This window comes from Lactuca saligna, chromosome 2 (assembly GCF_052625555.1).
Source record: "Lactuca saligna cultivar CGN05327 chromosome 2, ASM5262555v1, whole genome shotgun sequence".
In the NCBI taxonomy this organism is placed as follows: Eukaryota; Viridiplantae; Streptophyta; class Magnoliopsida; order Asterales; family Asteraceae; genus Lactuca; species Lactuca saligna.
The window spans coordinates 172,433,270-172,448,696 of record NC_136418.1 but is presented as its reverse complement, the minus strand read 5'-3'; the positions used below and the strand labels follow the sequence as shown (position 1 = coordinate 172,448,696).

At 36.0% G+C, this 15,427-nt stretch overlaps 2 protein-coding genes across 2 annotated transcripts; both read left to right on the top strand.

Moving 5' to 3' along the window:
- Positions 1-1,760: 1,760 nt before the first annotated feature.
- On the top strand, positions 1,761-2,618 carry LOC145030390 (uncharacterized). Its single transcript, XM_078978766.1, has one exon. It carries the CDS (start codon positions 1,761-1,763, stop codon positions 2,616-2,618), a length of 858 nt encoding a protein of 285 aa, XP_078834892.1.
- An 8,893-nt stretch (positions 2,619-11,511) lies between these two features.
- Positions 11,512-14,950, top strand: LOC145032807 (G-type lectin S-receptor-like serine/threonine-protein kinase At4g27290). Its single transcript, XM_078981742.1, has 7 exons — positions 11,512-12,800; positions 12,964-13,125; positions 13,243-13,391; positions 13,517-13,727; positions 13,819-14,056; positions 14,149-14,299; positions 14,588-14,950. The coding sequence occupies exons 1-7, from the start codon at positions 11,528-11,530 to the stop codon at positions 14,870-14,872; spliced, it is 2,469 nt and encodes an 822-aa protein (XP_078837868.1). The 5' UTR covers positions 11,512-11,527; the 3' UTR covers positions 14,873-14,950.
- Positions 14,951-15,427: the final 477 nt, after the last annotated feature.

Sequence of the window (15,427 nt, the reverse complement as noted above, 5' to 3'; positions counted from 1 at the left end):
GGTTTGGCACTCCTGATTTGTATCTTGCAGCCAAACTCAAACATATTAAGAAGGGATTAAAAAAATGGCGGGCAATGAACCATCCACGAGAGGAGGCTGAACTGTCTCGACTCAAAAAATTGGTTCATCATTTGGATAGTGAAGGGGAACTGAGGCAATTGACTGAACAAGAAATTGCGGATAGAAATCTGGGATATAGGTCCATTATTGAGATGGAGAAGACGAGAAGCTTGGATCTTAGACAGAATGCAAGAATCAAATGGGCTGTAGAAGGAGACGAAAATATTCGTTTTTTCCATGGTTGCATCAATAAATACAATAGGAAGAACTTGATAGATGGTCTAAAAATAAATGGAGTGTGGTGCACTGATCCGCCGAGCATAAAACAGGGGGTATTCTCATTTTTTGCGGAGAAATTCAAGGAAAAATGGCCTTCTAGGACGAAACTTGTTAGTCGGCACTTTAAGAAAATATCTCAAGTGGACTCGGAGGCTCTAGAAGAACCCATTTCATTACAGGAGATTAAAAATGCAGTATGGGCTTGTGGTAACGAGAAAGCCCCCGGACCAGATGGCTTTTCAATCAAATTCATTAAGAAGTATTGGGATGTACTCCTTGGTGACATAGCTGCTGTTGTCAAATATTTCGAGTACCATGGCAATATTGATTCCTCTTGTAACTCCTCCTTCATCTCTCTAGTTCCCAAAGTCAAGGACCCTCTAGTGATTGGCGATTTTAGACCAATCAGTCTCATTGGATGCATATATAAAATCATATCAAAGCTACTCTCGATTAGACTGAAAAGGGTAATGGGGCAGTGTATAGACGAGGTACAATCCGCATATATCGAGGGTAGAAACATACTTGACGGGCCCCTTGTAGTCAATGAGATCTGCTCATGGGCAAAAAAGTCAAATAGGAGATTCCTTCTATTCAAAGTAGATTTCGAGAAGGCATTCGACTCAATCAATTGGGAGTACCTTGATTCAAACCTGTTACATATGGGTTTTGGGAGTAAAATGAGATTATGGTTAAGAGGCTGTCTCGTATCTGCAAGATCCTCGGTCCTCGTCAACGGAAGCCCGACTGAGGAGTTCTCATTATCGAAAGGAGTCCGACAAGGTGACCCACTTTCCCCATTTTTATTTATAGCAGCCATGGAGGGTCTCAGTGTAGCGATGAGGTCTGCCTGTGAGCTTGGTATTTTCCAGGGTATTCAAATTCCAAATGGAGGTCCGAAGATCTCTCACTTGCTATATGCAGATGATGCCCTATTCATAGGGGAGTGGTCAAGAAACAACATCAGCAACCTCGCTCGTATTCTTCATTGCTTTCATGTATCTTCAGGGTTAAAGGTAAACTTTAACAAATATAAAGTCTTTGGCGTTGGATCTGATATGCAAGAAGTAGCAAGGTGGGCCAGTACACTGGGGTGTGAACCTTCTGCACTACCGTTCACATATCTAGGAGTTCCTGTGGGAGCTAACATGAATTTAAAAAAGAACTGGGAACCGATTATTGAGAGGTTTCGGTCCAAACTCTCAAAATGGAAATCAAAATCCTTATCCTTCGGTGGTAGATTGACCCTTACCTAATCGGTACTTGGTAACCTTCCAACCTATTTCTTATCATTGTTTTTAGCACCTGATGGGATAATACAAACTCTCGAAAAAATAAGGAGAAGATTCTTATGGGGGGCCTCGGTTGATAAGAAGAAGATACACTGGGTCTCGTGGGACATAGCGGTGGCACCCAAGGAGATGGGAGGCTTAGGGATTGGCACTATCAAAAGTCTCAACATCTCTCTGCTAATGAAATGGTGGTGGAAATTGAGAACTGAACCACATCATCTTTGGGCACAAGTAATATCAAGCCTGCATAATCTTAAAGCGAAACCTGATGGTATTTACTCGAAGAAATCATTGACTGGAGTTTGGAATAACATCGCTGGTATAAAGAAGGCCCTTGGTAAAAAAGAAATCCCAATTGAATCCGTGTTATCCAAACAACACACAACTAATGGGGAAACTTGGAGATGTTGTTTGTCTTCGACGGGAACGTACGAGGTTCGTGACCTTAGACATAGATGGGATTACACGACATCTGTCATGGATGGTCAAATCAGTTGGCTGAAGGAAGTCCCTCTAAAAGTCAACTGCTTCATCTGGAGGGCGAAAATGGGAAGGATACCTGTTGCTGTGGAGTTAGCAAAGCGAGGGGTAGTTCCGGAAAATTTGACTTGCCCCATGTGTAATGAATACGAAGAAGACTCTAATCATGTCCTGGTAGACTGCAGTTATGCCAGGAGTGTATGTGAAGGGGTATCAAGATGGTGTAATATTCAATTGGGACCTCTCCACACAGTCAAGGATGTATTGGGTTACATTTCTCAATGGGGGGTATGCAAAAAAAGGAGAAGGATAATCTTAGCAATCTATTATGGTACTTTATGGAGTCTTTGGAAGACAAGGAATGAAATGGTCTTCAAGAAAAACCGGCTGCCACCAGATAAAGTCACTGATATCATCAAATCAGTGGTTTACCTGTGGGTGAAGAATAGGGGGAACAATGACAAGTTAAATTGGGCATCCTGGTCTCATTGCCCTTTGCTTTTCTGAATTTTTTCTTTGTTTTTGTTTTACAATTCCTGTTTCTTTTCATTTCATCGTATTTTGAACTCTTGTTTGCCACTAGCTGTGGCTTTCTTTTTTCCTCTTTATATATCATTGGCCGGTTCCAAAAAAAAAAAAAAAAGACCAAATTATTTAATGATTATGTAATCTTGATTTTTGGTTTTATTCACGTTGAATAACCCATTCAGGTTTTTTAATGTTTGAATGTTTATTTTCAATTATCATTATAAGGGATTAATATATATCGGGGAAATTGAAAGTTTTTTTGTTTGGTTATCTTGGCTGCCTCCCATTTCACCGCCTTTGCTGGTCAACATTAGATAGTGAAATGCTAATGATGAGTTGCCCCTTGAAAGTGTTTTTCTTTTACTAGGTCATCGTGTAGTTTTCTGGTTGTGTTTCTTTCGTTTCTTTGTTTTTTGGTGCTTCTTCTGTTCTAATTAGTTTTGTATATGTCATATTGTTTAGCCTGAAATTGGTATATGTTGGTGAATATCCGAGTCCAATGTGGCAAGTTATGTGTGTTTGGTCCAGATCACGAGTCTCGGAGTGTTGCCCAAGTACTCCTTACTTCTTTGAGCAATAAGAAACGAATATAAGGAAAGTCTAGCTTTCTAGGAATCCTAATTATACACTGATTTGTTTTAGTTTAGAATATATAGATACAAGATTTATGTAGACAGTGATTAAATTGAAGTTTTTCTAGTTATGTTTCTTCAATAAAGTGGAGGAATCAGAAATTAAACTAAGATGTCGGGAGGAGAATCGTCCCAAACACCGGCCCGGGAACACATGTCGTTCACTCTTGACCTTATATCCGTTCTAATGTCCGACTTTGACATCGATGAACTACACTCCTGACTTTTAGTTTAGTATATATAGATATACCAAATTTATGTAGTCATTGATTAGATTGAAGTTTTTTGAGTTATGTTTCTTTAATAAAGTCAAGAGTGAGTTTTGGCATTTATGTTCTCTTTTCTTTATGTGCGTCGTTTTTTTTCCCTTTCATTTCTTTGTTTTGTTTAGCCTGAAATTGGTAGGTGATCACGTCTATTTTATGCATATATTTATTACATTTTCTTATTATTTTATACTATGTTTTTATGTTATTAAGAACTAAAAGATATTTAATACGCTTTGAAATGTTCAATTACAGTTAAAATGAGAGTTGTAATGCAAAAGGAGAAGAAAAGAGAGCTAAAAAGACGCAAAAAGAATGTTGTTGGACAGCTTGATCCCTTATCAGTGTTTTGGCCATATCTTATCAACAGTAACTCCGATTGACGAGATTCAAAATGATTTGAAAACTAGACACAATTTTGGATGATTTAATGGTCTGACAAAAGCTGATTCCCAAGTAACACGACATGGTAAATCGAAACTTAGCGATCGTTGAGACTGACTTAGAGAATACGGGATATACACGAGGACCACGACGTGGTGCCATTACCACGTCGTAATGATTTGATTTTCGGGAATCTATATATTTCGAGCATTTGGACGATTTTTAGAGGGGATTTACGACTTTTATTTATCCTTGGTCGACAAGAAACCTCAGAGAAGATGTTTTGAGTGTCTAGAAGGCGGTCGGAAGGCCGTTAAGCTGACATGAGCGAAGATCTAAGGGATTAGAGATCATATTCATGTCGCTAATCATGTGGTTTGTTATCGTGACCATGTTTGTATTCCATTGTGATGCTTTTTGATTTAGGTGTTAAAACCTTTGCTTTGTGTTTATAAATGAATGGCTCTTTGAATTTAAGGTTTAATTGATATTTGGATTGTTTATTCTTATTTATTTTATTTTATCAAGTTTGATTGAAGATCCATATGTGTTAAAGAATTTTGTTTTGTTTCCTATTGCTGAATTAATAAAGTTTTGATTATTTTCTAGCTGTGTTAATTTGAATCATAGTTGTCCAGCGACCATTGGTGATTATGACTAAATTTTTAACCAAAACCTAGGGTTAGGGAATAAAGTAATGAACTTTAATGTGTGTGCATTAGTAGAATGACCATTATCTGCATGATTTAAGTCCTACTACCATTAGGGTTAAATAAGATCAAATCTTGCTTAATACGAACTGAATACTGATATGTGTGATTGTTTGTTCACTTGATCAATGAATTAATAGTTGTGTTGAAATCAAAGGATTAGTAGCGTGACCATGATGATAGTCATATTAAGAATTAGTAAATAATTAATAAATATCCATTGTATTAGTAGTTAACTATTAATTTGAGATGTAATTTATCTAGACCAAAGTATGTAAAGAAATTCGTCTTCTAGTCAGTTTATTGATATTTGATGTTAAGTTGAATTTCAAGTATTTAATAAAACATTTATTTATTGCTTTAGTGTGTTTAGTGTAACCTATAATAAAAAACTTCAAATTAATTCACCACCATTTCTATGTGTTCGACACTTGTTCTTACCACAACTATGCTATTACATGATGAGGTTCACTGCCTAGCGTGTGTGTTAGTCTGGTTGTGGTAAATTCAGTTTTATAAATTTAAAACTCGAGCATTTAATATATATATATATATATATATATATATATATATATATATATATATATATATATATATATATAAATCACACATCAAGTTTTTGGCGCCGTTACCGGGGAACGATTTTCAATTAATTTAGTCTGTTTGATTATTTATTATTTGTTTTTAATTTTAATTTTAATTTTAATTTTTATTTTTGTTGATATCATGTCACTTGTCGGGAATTTGTTTTTATGTGTAGGAATTCGTGATCATAAGCATTGCTTGGTTTTACTTTTTGCATGCGTTTCGAGATTGCAAGTGATTAGGAAATTCTTGACTTGTTTAGTCTACTACTTTGATGATTTGTTCAACTCAATCTTCGAGGCGTAGTATAGCAAGGCGTATCGATGTGGTTAAGTGGAAGACCAAACTCTTGTTACTCTTGACTAGTTGGTTCAACTCTTGTTCTACTTATTAGTTAATGGTGCAAAGAAAACAAATGAAATAATTTGATAAGTCCTGGAAGTTTTTGTTTTCACAAACCACCTCTTGCATGCAAGGGATTTAATCAACAATTGTAGCTTGATTTCGACGAAGTCAAGTGATCGTGATATCCTTTTTAGTTATTTTGGTTTGCTATTTTTTTTAGTGAGTTTTTATTTTTATTTTTAGTCTATTTAAATTTTGTTTTCCATATTGATGCTCTTGATGTTTCAGATCTTTACAAAATTTTACCCTTCGGACGCTTTCAGAAATTTCAACAATTAGGGTCGAATGTTGATTTATCACGAGAGAAAAAGTTGTGTGAAAGTTTGAAACTGACAATCGAGAGCCATGACTTTTAATAAGTGTGGGGTGTACATCGATATTTGGAGGGATTATTATTTCGAAGAGTGACGTTTCTAACTATACATTGATTCCTATGGCTTGGAAGAGTTGTTACCACACCATGAAATATTATTTTGACGCAAAGCAGAAGTATCATCCCGACTGCCACGACACGGTTGACACTTACTTTCCTATGTCGTGGGGGAGTTTTTCATCGTGAGAGGAGGCTTCCATTCTAGATACCACGTCGTGCCCATGCTATTATTCATGATATGGATTTTTCTTCACTCGACGACACAATGTGGTTGATACTTTCCCACATCGTGGTCACTATACAATGCATTAGTTTGCAATCATTTGCACCACATTTCAGAAGTCGGTGTTCTTGATTTTATTTTTCGGCACATTCAGAGGCAACAATTCCATTTTCTATCTTCCAGCAATTGTTGGAGCAACTTTTAGCAGCCCCATTCGATCTTGCCACTACAACCCCAAGGGAGTCTGTTCCTTTTCCCCCATTTTTACTATTTATATGTTCTTAAATAGCTTTACTCATACAATGAGGGCGTTGTCTGAAATAAGTGTGGGGTAGAGGGTCGAAAAAGCAATTTAAATTGGAAAATTAAAAATTTCTAGATCAGGAAAAATTTAAAAATTTATAAACTTGAAATAATAGTTTAATATAGGAAAATCTAGAGATAATTAAATCTTTTTGCTAATATTGTATGAGATGATCCGATGCAAGCCCAAATGTTTACCTGAGCCAACACATGTTATAGTGTATTTGTGGCTTCCAATTCCTAGTGAAAAGCCATGAGATATTAAAGAGAATCAGGTAGTTTATATGTCATAATTAGTTTTGCAACCTATACTTGAAATCTATCTAGGAGATCTTATGTAGTCATTGGACTTAGACTAATGCCTCTAACTAATAAAGATTAAAGTTAAGCGCCATTGCTTAAGCATGTAGGACTTGAGTGAAAAAAAGTGAGATATTAAAAAAAAAAGAGAAATTACCATAAAGTGTAAGAATTAGTATGAAGATCAAAAGATCAAAAATTTTGAAGAATCAAAAAAAGTTGAAGATACCAAAAATCAAACAAAAAGGTGGTGAATAATGGTTGAGTTTAAAATGGATTCTTGTATGCGATATTGGTTAATTAAAAATCAGTTTTGTTTGGGGGCAATTAAAAGGCTAGTGTGGGTAGTTTGATAACGTCTATTTTATGCATATATTTATGACATTTTCTTATTATTTTTGTAACGCCCAAATTTCTGGTATGTAATTTAAATATGGTATTTCCCTTTCTTAAGAGGTACTCGACGAGTTAGTAGCCCGACTCGCCGAGTAGAGACAAGATTTGCACGCTTTTTAGCAGGAGACTCGACGAGTCCATATTCCGGACTCGGCGAGTCCGCTAGTCTGGATGAAGCCCTAAATCTCAGGGTTTGAACCCTATTTAAACGTTATTATAGCCTCCCATTCTAGCCTCCAACACCCCTAGAGCATTTCCCCTGTAAACCCTAGTCCCCATTGTTGAGCTTGAGTGTTTTTGTGCTAGCTTGGAAGTTTTGGAAGAGAAGGAAGGAAAGAAGATCAAGAGAAGAGAAAGGAGATCCAAAATATAGTCTCCATTTGCTACGTATTCTGGTAATAAAGTTCACACCTTGTTTATTCTTCCATTAAACCCTATTTTATGCTTGTTTATGCTTATCTTGGAACTTTATATGATTCAAACTCGAGATTTTAACTCTCCTTTGGAAGGAAACCATAGATCTGGATGTTATTGAGCTCTAGGAGCTCAATGTAGCTACCTTTATGCAAATATAGCCTTGTTCCAAACCCTAAGTGCTTATTGTTGGATAATATTGGTGTTTAAGCCTCATTCTCTTGTGCATGCACGTAAAGTTGGAAACTTTACGTGTAAAACCAGCCCTAGAAGCCCAGATCTATGATTTGGATGCACTAAAATCGACTGTATTGTAATAGCATGCATAAAACTCGACGAGTCATTCTTTGGACTCAACGAGTTAGTTCATGCCTCAAGAACAGACTCGACGAGTTGTTCATACAACTCGGCGAGTCACCGACTGGACACGTTCATATGATGAAGGAGAACTTGACGAGTTGTTCATACAACTCGACGATTCGAATGAAGTTAGACTCGATGTTAGTATCGAAGAAGAACTCGTCGAGTCATTGCCAAACTCGACGAGTAGAAGCGGGTAGAGGATTAGATTTAGGTCATAGTGGATCGGCGAGTTGGTGGCCCAACTCGGCGAGTCTGGTAAACTGAAGGTTGACTTTGACCAGGATGTTGACTTTGACCAGGGGTAAAATAGTCATTTTACCCTGAGATTAGTTATCAATATTTAATTAGTGTTTATGGGATTTGTAGCCGGGGAGTTCCGGAGCAGCTGTCAGACAGTTTTAGATTTAGCATATCAGCTGCTAATGTTACGAGGTGAGTCTCTTTCCAGTAGGAACGGGTCTACGACAACAATGTTGACCCGTTTAGATGATAGTAGTTTCGGACTTCGGTCCGATGCCGGGCGGGGCCCAATGCAGTAGTATATATGCTTGATGTCTTCGTGATTCATGCATGTTGTGATATGTGTTATATGATCCGGAATTCGGTCCGATGTCGGGCAAGCCCGATACAGTATGTGATTATGCTATATGTTAATGATATGTTATATCCAGTTTATTCCGGACTTCGGTCCGATGCCAAGCGGGGCCCGATGCACTGGGCGGGGCCTAAGTTATTCAGGACTTCGGTCTGATACCGGGCGGGGCCCAGATTATGCCGAACTTCGGTTCGATGTCAGGCGGGGCCCGATGCAGTGGGCGGGGCCCAGTATGTGTTATTTGTATTATTGTATGGTATATGGTGGTTTGGGGGAGCTCACTAAGCTTTGTTTACAGTTTCAGTTTTTTGGTTTCAGGTACTTCCGCAAGTTAGGGAAGAGCTTGGGTTGATGGCATGACACACACCACAACTTCAGTTTATCCGGGGAGTTTTATTCGGATGTTGGATATATTTTGACATCAGTTGATTTGACACATTCGCTTTTACATTTGAGAAATGTGATTGTGGTTTTATTATATGATGATTAATTTCATGGTTTTAGTAATGTTTAAAACAAAAAAAAAATTGGGTTGTATTTTTGGGATGTTACAATTTTTTACTATGTTTTTATGTTATTAAGAACTAAAAGATACTTAATTCGCTTTGAAATATTCAATTACAGTTAAAATGGGAGCTGAAATGCAAAAGGAGGAGAAATGAGCTAAAAAGATGCAAAAAGGATGTTGCCGGACAGCTTGACTCCTTATCAGTGTTTTGTCCATATCTCATGAACCGTAACTCCGATTGACGAGATTCAAAATTATTTGAGAACTAGAAACAATTTCAGACGATTTTCGTGTTCTGAGAAAATGTTGATTCCCAAGTAACACGACGTGGTTACACTACCACGACGTAGTAAATCGAAACTTCGCGATCTTAGAGATTGACTTGGAGAATACGGGATATACATGAGGACCACGATGTGATGCTCTTACCACGTCGTGGTGATTAGATTTTCAGGAATATATATATACATACACATATATATATATATATATATATATATATATATATATATATATATACATATATATATATATATATATATACATATATATATATATATATATATATATATATATATATATATATATATATATATAGAATTAGTGGCGACACCTATAGTTTCATATTTATATTTTCATGCCTTTTTTAGTTTTTAAATTTTTTATTTGGTTATTTTGGTTTTGTGGTGATTATTTGCTAAAAACTTAGGTAATTAGGTTTTTGTCCCAAGTGCAAAAAATAACTACGTACTTTGGTTTTTTATCTTAGTTTGAAAATAGCAATATACTTTAGCATCGTAAAATACATGTTGATTTGGTAATTTTGGTTTTGTGGTGTTTATTTGCTAAAAACTTTGGTAATTACGTTTTTGTTCCAAGTGCTAAAAATAACAGCGTACTTTGGTTTTTTGTCTTCGTTTCAAAATAACAATCTGCTTTAGCATCGTAAAATACATGTTGATTTGATAATTTTGGTTTTGTGGTGATTATTTGCTAAAAACTTTGGTAATTACCTTTTTGTCCCAAGTGCAAAAAATAACAACGTACTTTGGTTTTTTGTCTTAGTTTAAAAATAACAATGTATTTTGATAGTTTTTGTTTATGTTTGATAATTTAACTTATAAGTTTATATATGTTGTTATTAATTATGTAGTTGGAAAATTTTCGTGCAATGCTCAATGACCCGTCGTGTGGGGATGAACTTTATTCGTTTTTTCAATTCCAAAATAATCGAGGAAACGATGGGAACGAAGAGGATGACATGTAGGGATAAGTTTTATTTGCATACATTGTCACGCTTTGCTACTTGGTAGATTGTAAAACTTTGGTTGTTTTTTGTAATTACCGGCGACACTAATACCGGACGACATTATTACTTTTTATATTTAATCGGATATTATGTAATTACCAGGCGACATTATTACTTTTTATACTTAATCGGATATTATGACTTTTGATATTTAATTAATTATAATCGGATGTGTATTTTCTAATTAACGTCGACACTATTATTTTTTATATTTAATCGAATGTTGTTATGTAATTATTGACGACATTATTACCGGCAACCAAAACCGTTAATTAAAAAAATGAAAATTGTTATTACCGGCGACACTATTATTACCGGCGACTATGTTATTAGCGGCGACACACCTCATTACCGGCGACATGGTCACTAGCGGCATCATCTATTAATAGCGGCGACAATATGATCAATAGCATCGAAGCAGTAGCGGCGACTTATTACCGGCGACGCGTCGCCGTTATTACTATTACCAACGACAACCTTAATTATTACCCATGATTTTTGTCGCCGCTAATGATCGTTTTCCTTGTAGCGAATGTATTAAACTTTGTCGGGTTTAATGAAGTTTGACCAGTAAAGAGTAAAATTGAATAAAAAATGAAAATGTTAATTTAGTGGCAATCCAAGCAAGAATTTATAGTAGGTGTTGCCGAGTTGAAATAGTATTGCCCGGTATAGGAAAAATAAGTTAAAAAACTTCTAAAAATCAAAAAAATTTCGCCTAAGTAAAAGGGAAAATAAGTATTGTCGACCAGATTCGCCCAGCGTCAATTCATTGAACTTCTTAGAATTCGATTAGAATTCAATGACATGTGAATGCCCTTGACATCAATATTTTTATAGGGCGCTGATAAAATGTAATTAACTATATTCCCCAAAAGTCAAAGGTAATCTCATGACCGACTTAATTAGCATGTGGATTAGTTGTGGGGTGTGATGCTGTGTCGTCGACTAAATGCAAGCTCAAGTGTAAGTCCAAAATTTCGAGTAAACTGTTGGAGAACCACTCATTAGGTCAACCCTTACCCCCACAGCCTTCATTGACAAAATGAATATCTTCCAAATAAATTAACAATCTGCAATTGAAAAAATTAAGTACGTAACAATTCTCCAAAGAAAACTTCAATGGTGATCCTTCATTATTTCTTATTTTTTGGTGCCATCATGTCCGATTTGGGCATTTGTAGGGCACAAGACACCATAGCAGCTAATCAAACTCTCAGTGACGGGCAAACCCTTGTTTCAGCTGATGAAATGTATGAACTCGGATTTTTTAGTCCGGGAAACAATCCAAACCGGTATTTGGGCATATGGTACAAGAACAAATCACCACTGACAGTGGTGTGGGTTGCTAACAGGCAGAAACCAATAACCGATATGTCAGGTGTCTTCAAAGTTGACAACAACGGATCCCTATTGGTTATGGCAGGTAGCAACAACACCATTGTCTGGTCATCTAACCCTCGTCCGATATCTCTCACAACCATAAATCCGGTGGCACAACTTTTGAACCCCGGAAATCTGGTTGTGAGAACAGCCGGCGAGGAAAGTTTCATCTGGCAAAGTTTTGATTACCTGGGAGACAAGTTGCTTCCCGGGACAAAATTAGGGAAGGACCTGGTCTCTGGGTTTGATTGGCGGTTGACGTCATGGAAGAGCGTCGATGACCCTTCACCGGGTTTGTATGTAGGGTTCGTGAATACAAACGGGTTCCCACAGGTGTTCATAGAAAGAGATTCTGTTCCTTTCTCGAGGTTTGGACCATGGAACGGTCTTACGTTCAATGGCATTCCTAGTCATATTTCAAACTCCATATACACACACGACTTTATTATGAATGATAACGAGGTGTACTATAGGTTCACACTTGTTAATAGTTCAGTCGTGACCCACATCCACTTAACTCCAGATGGCATCCCGTTACGAATGAACTGGAATGAACGAACACAGATGTGGTTCCTATACTCGAGCGCGAATATTGACATGTGTAGCCGTTTCGGACTGTGTGGTTCATATGGAAGGTGCAACCCGAATAGCTCACCTCTTTGTAGTTGTATGGAAGGGTTCGAACCACGAAACCCAGACGAATGGAGTGCCTCCCAGTGGTCAAGTGGGTGTCGCCGTAGAACAGCTTTAGGTTGTCCGAATGGAGATGGCTTTAGAGTGTTTAAAAACGTTAAAATGCCAGACACTCGGCGTGCATGGTTCAATAGGAACATGACACTTGGTGAATGTAAGACAGCATGCAGGCAAAATTGCTCGTGTAACGCGTATGCGAATATTGATATTCGAATGAATGGAAGCGGATGCTTGCTGTGGTTCGATGATCTAATGGATATCCGAACAGTTGATGAAAGCCAGGACCTTTACGTGAGAATGGCTGTCTCCGACTTGACAAGTAAGCTGATTTTCATGATAATAAACAACTTTCAAAGGTCTAGTTGGGTTTTTAATGTGTATTTTTTTTTTTTTTAATAATCTTACTTGTTCTTTCAACTAATAGCAGTTCATGTTCGTTCAAGGTTTCAAACATTATTAACTTGTTATAGTTTTGCTAATAGTTCCATCAATCCCGGAATTAACCTCGAGACCTCGTTCCAAAAAAAAGAGGCAAACAACCATAATGGTGGTGTCGATTTTATCTAGTCTTGTTATGGTGATCTTGATTTTAGCAATCTTGTATGGTTGGAGAAAAAAGAAACTAACCCAAGTGAAAATACCAGGTAATTCTTTGATTATATATACAGCAACTCAGAAAATGTCAGATATGATAATTTGAAATGTAAACCATTCATTGACATATTAGTGTGGTTTGTTATTACCATTTGCTGATGTACCAGTGCAAACTATTGATGAAGAGTATATCATGGAGAGCCAAGATGATGATACAGAGTTAACGTCTTTTAGCCTGACTACCATATCGAAATCCACTAATGATTTTGCAAATGACAAAAAACTTGGACAAGGTGGTTTTGGTCCAGTTTACAAAGTAAGACAGTTTACATAGCTACCTGCATTTCTTTTTATTCTCATAAACGTTTCAATGATTTATATTTGTAAAACAAATCTAACTTTTGTGTTCAATATTTGAAATTAATACCCTTTGATCTTTAGGGTATGCTCGATGATGGAAGAGAAATAGCTGTGAAAAGATTATCCAAAACTTCAAGACAAGGCCTTGGAGAGTTTAAAAATGAAGTTAAATTCATTGCTAAACTTCAACATCGAAATCTTGTAAAGCTTTTGGGATATTGCATTCAAGGAGATGAAAACATGTTAATATATGAATACATGCCTAACAAAAGTGTGGATTCATTCATATTTGGTACAATTTTACTTTCTATGACACATGTTTCTTCACCTTCCTTTCAATTTTTTTCACAATGTAAATCATACCAATAACTTATATTGGGCAGATAAAATCAAAAGTTCGATACTAGGTTGGTCAGATCGTTTTCACATCATTCATGGGATTGCTCGAGGACTCCTTTATCTTCATCAAGATTCACGATTTAAAATTGTTCATCGAGATCTTAAAGCAAGCAACATTTTGTTGGATGTCGACATGAATCCCAAGATATCAGATTTTGGTCTCGCAAGAATGTTTACAGAACATGAAAACGAAGCAAATACAAATAACATAGTTGGAACTTTGTAAGAATCCATTAGTTAACCATGCAACTTTCTTTATATACATATATATATATATTTTTAATACATTTAAATCCTCACAAATTTTCCTACAGGGGTTATTTATCACCGGAGTATGCTTTAGATGGAATTTTCTCCGAAAAATCAGATGTCTTCAGTTTTGGTGTTCTCATATTGGAAATAGTAAGTGGGAAAAAAAATAAAGGATTCTCTCACGACAATGAAAGTGATAATCTTCTTGCACATGTAAGATTTTTTTTTTTTTTTTTTTTTTTTTTTTTTTTTTTTTTTTAACTCAATACGGAAAGGATTTCCACTTAACCTATATATGAGTGTTGTGTCATTTAGCGCATAATGAACGACCTAATGGACAAAGTTGGGAAAATGAATTAGACTTTGTCCATTTAGTTATAATTTGTTAATAATATATTTTTCTTTTCTTCTATTTCCCTAATAGGATTATTTTCTCAAATGTTTTTTTTTAGATATTTTTATCTTTATAAATTTTATTTTATTTTATCTATATACATTTAGGCATGGAGACTCTTTGAAGAAGGTATGGCTGTGGAGTTGCTTGGTGTGAATATGCGTAACAGATTTGTAGCCTCTGAAGTACTTCGATCGATACAAATCGGTCTTTTATGTGTACAACATCATGCAAATGACAGACCAACTATGTCATCTGTGGTTTTGATGTTTGGTGAAGAAGGTGTATTGCCTCGACCTAAACAACCTGCTTTTTTTGCCAAAGGAAGTGTGCCTCAACATTATCTTGTTTCCAATAATGGCATAACGATGACAACATTAGAACCTCGATAACTAGTTTTATACCCTCCAGTGTTGGGTATAAAGTTGTATTAAATTATCAAAATAACATACATATGTTTTTATTTTGTAACGTCCGTTTCCATTTAAAGGTTACTATATAGAGCCAATAAATAATAATTGAGTATTATACAAGTAAAGACAAAATTTGTACAATTGGCAAGTGAGTTAGTTAACAAAAAAAAGGCTTTATATAAGGTATAAGGGGTTGTATAATAATAAAAATAAATAAAATAATAATAAATATAATAATTTTATGGAATATATATATAGTCTATGGTTTAATTGGTAATTTTCGGAAACCAGCTTTGAATAAGAATTGTGTTTGGGGTTAACTCTGTCAACATGAAAGATCAAGGATCATTTTTGCCTGCAAATAGAGATTCTTTGAAAGAAAAACGATCCTAGCCTCTTCTAAGATTGTCCTCGTCCATTAAAAGCCAGATGTTCCACTCCTTGAGATTCGAGAGATCGAGATCAAGATTGAGAGAAAGAGAGAGAGAGAGAGAGATGGGGGGGGGGGGAGGGAGATGGATAGATTAGTTCTTG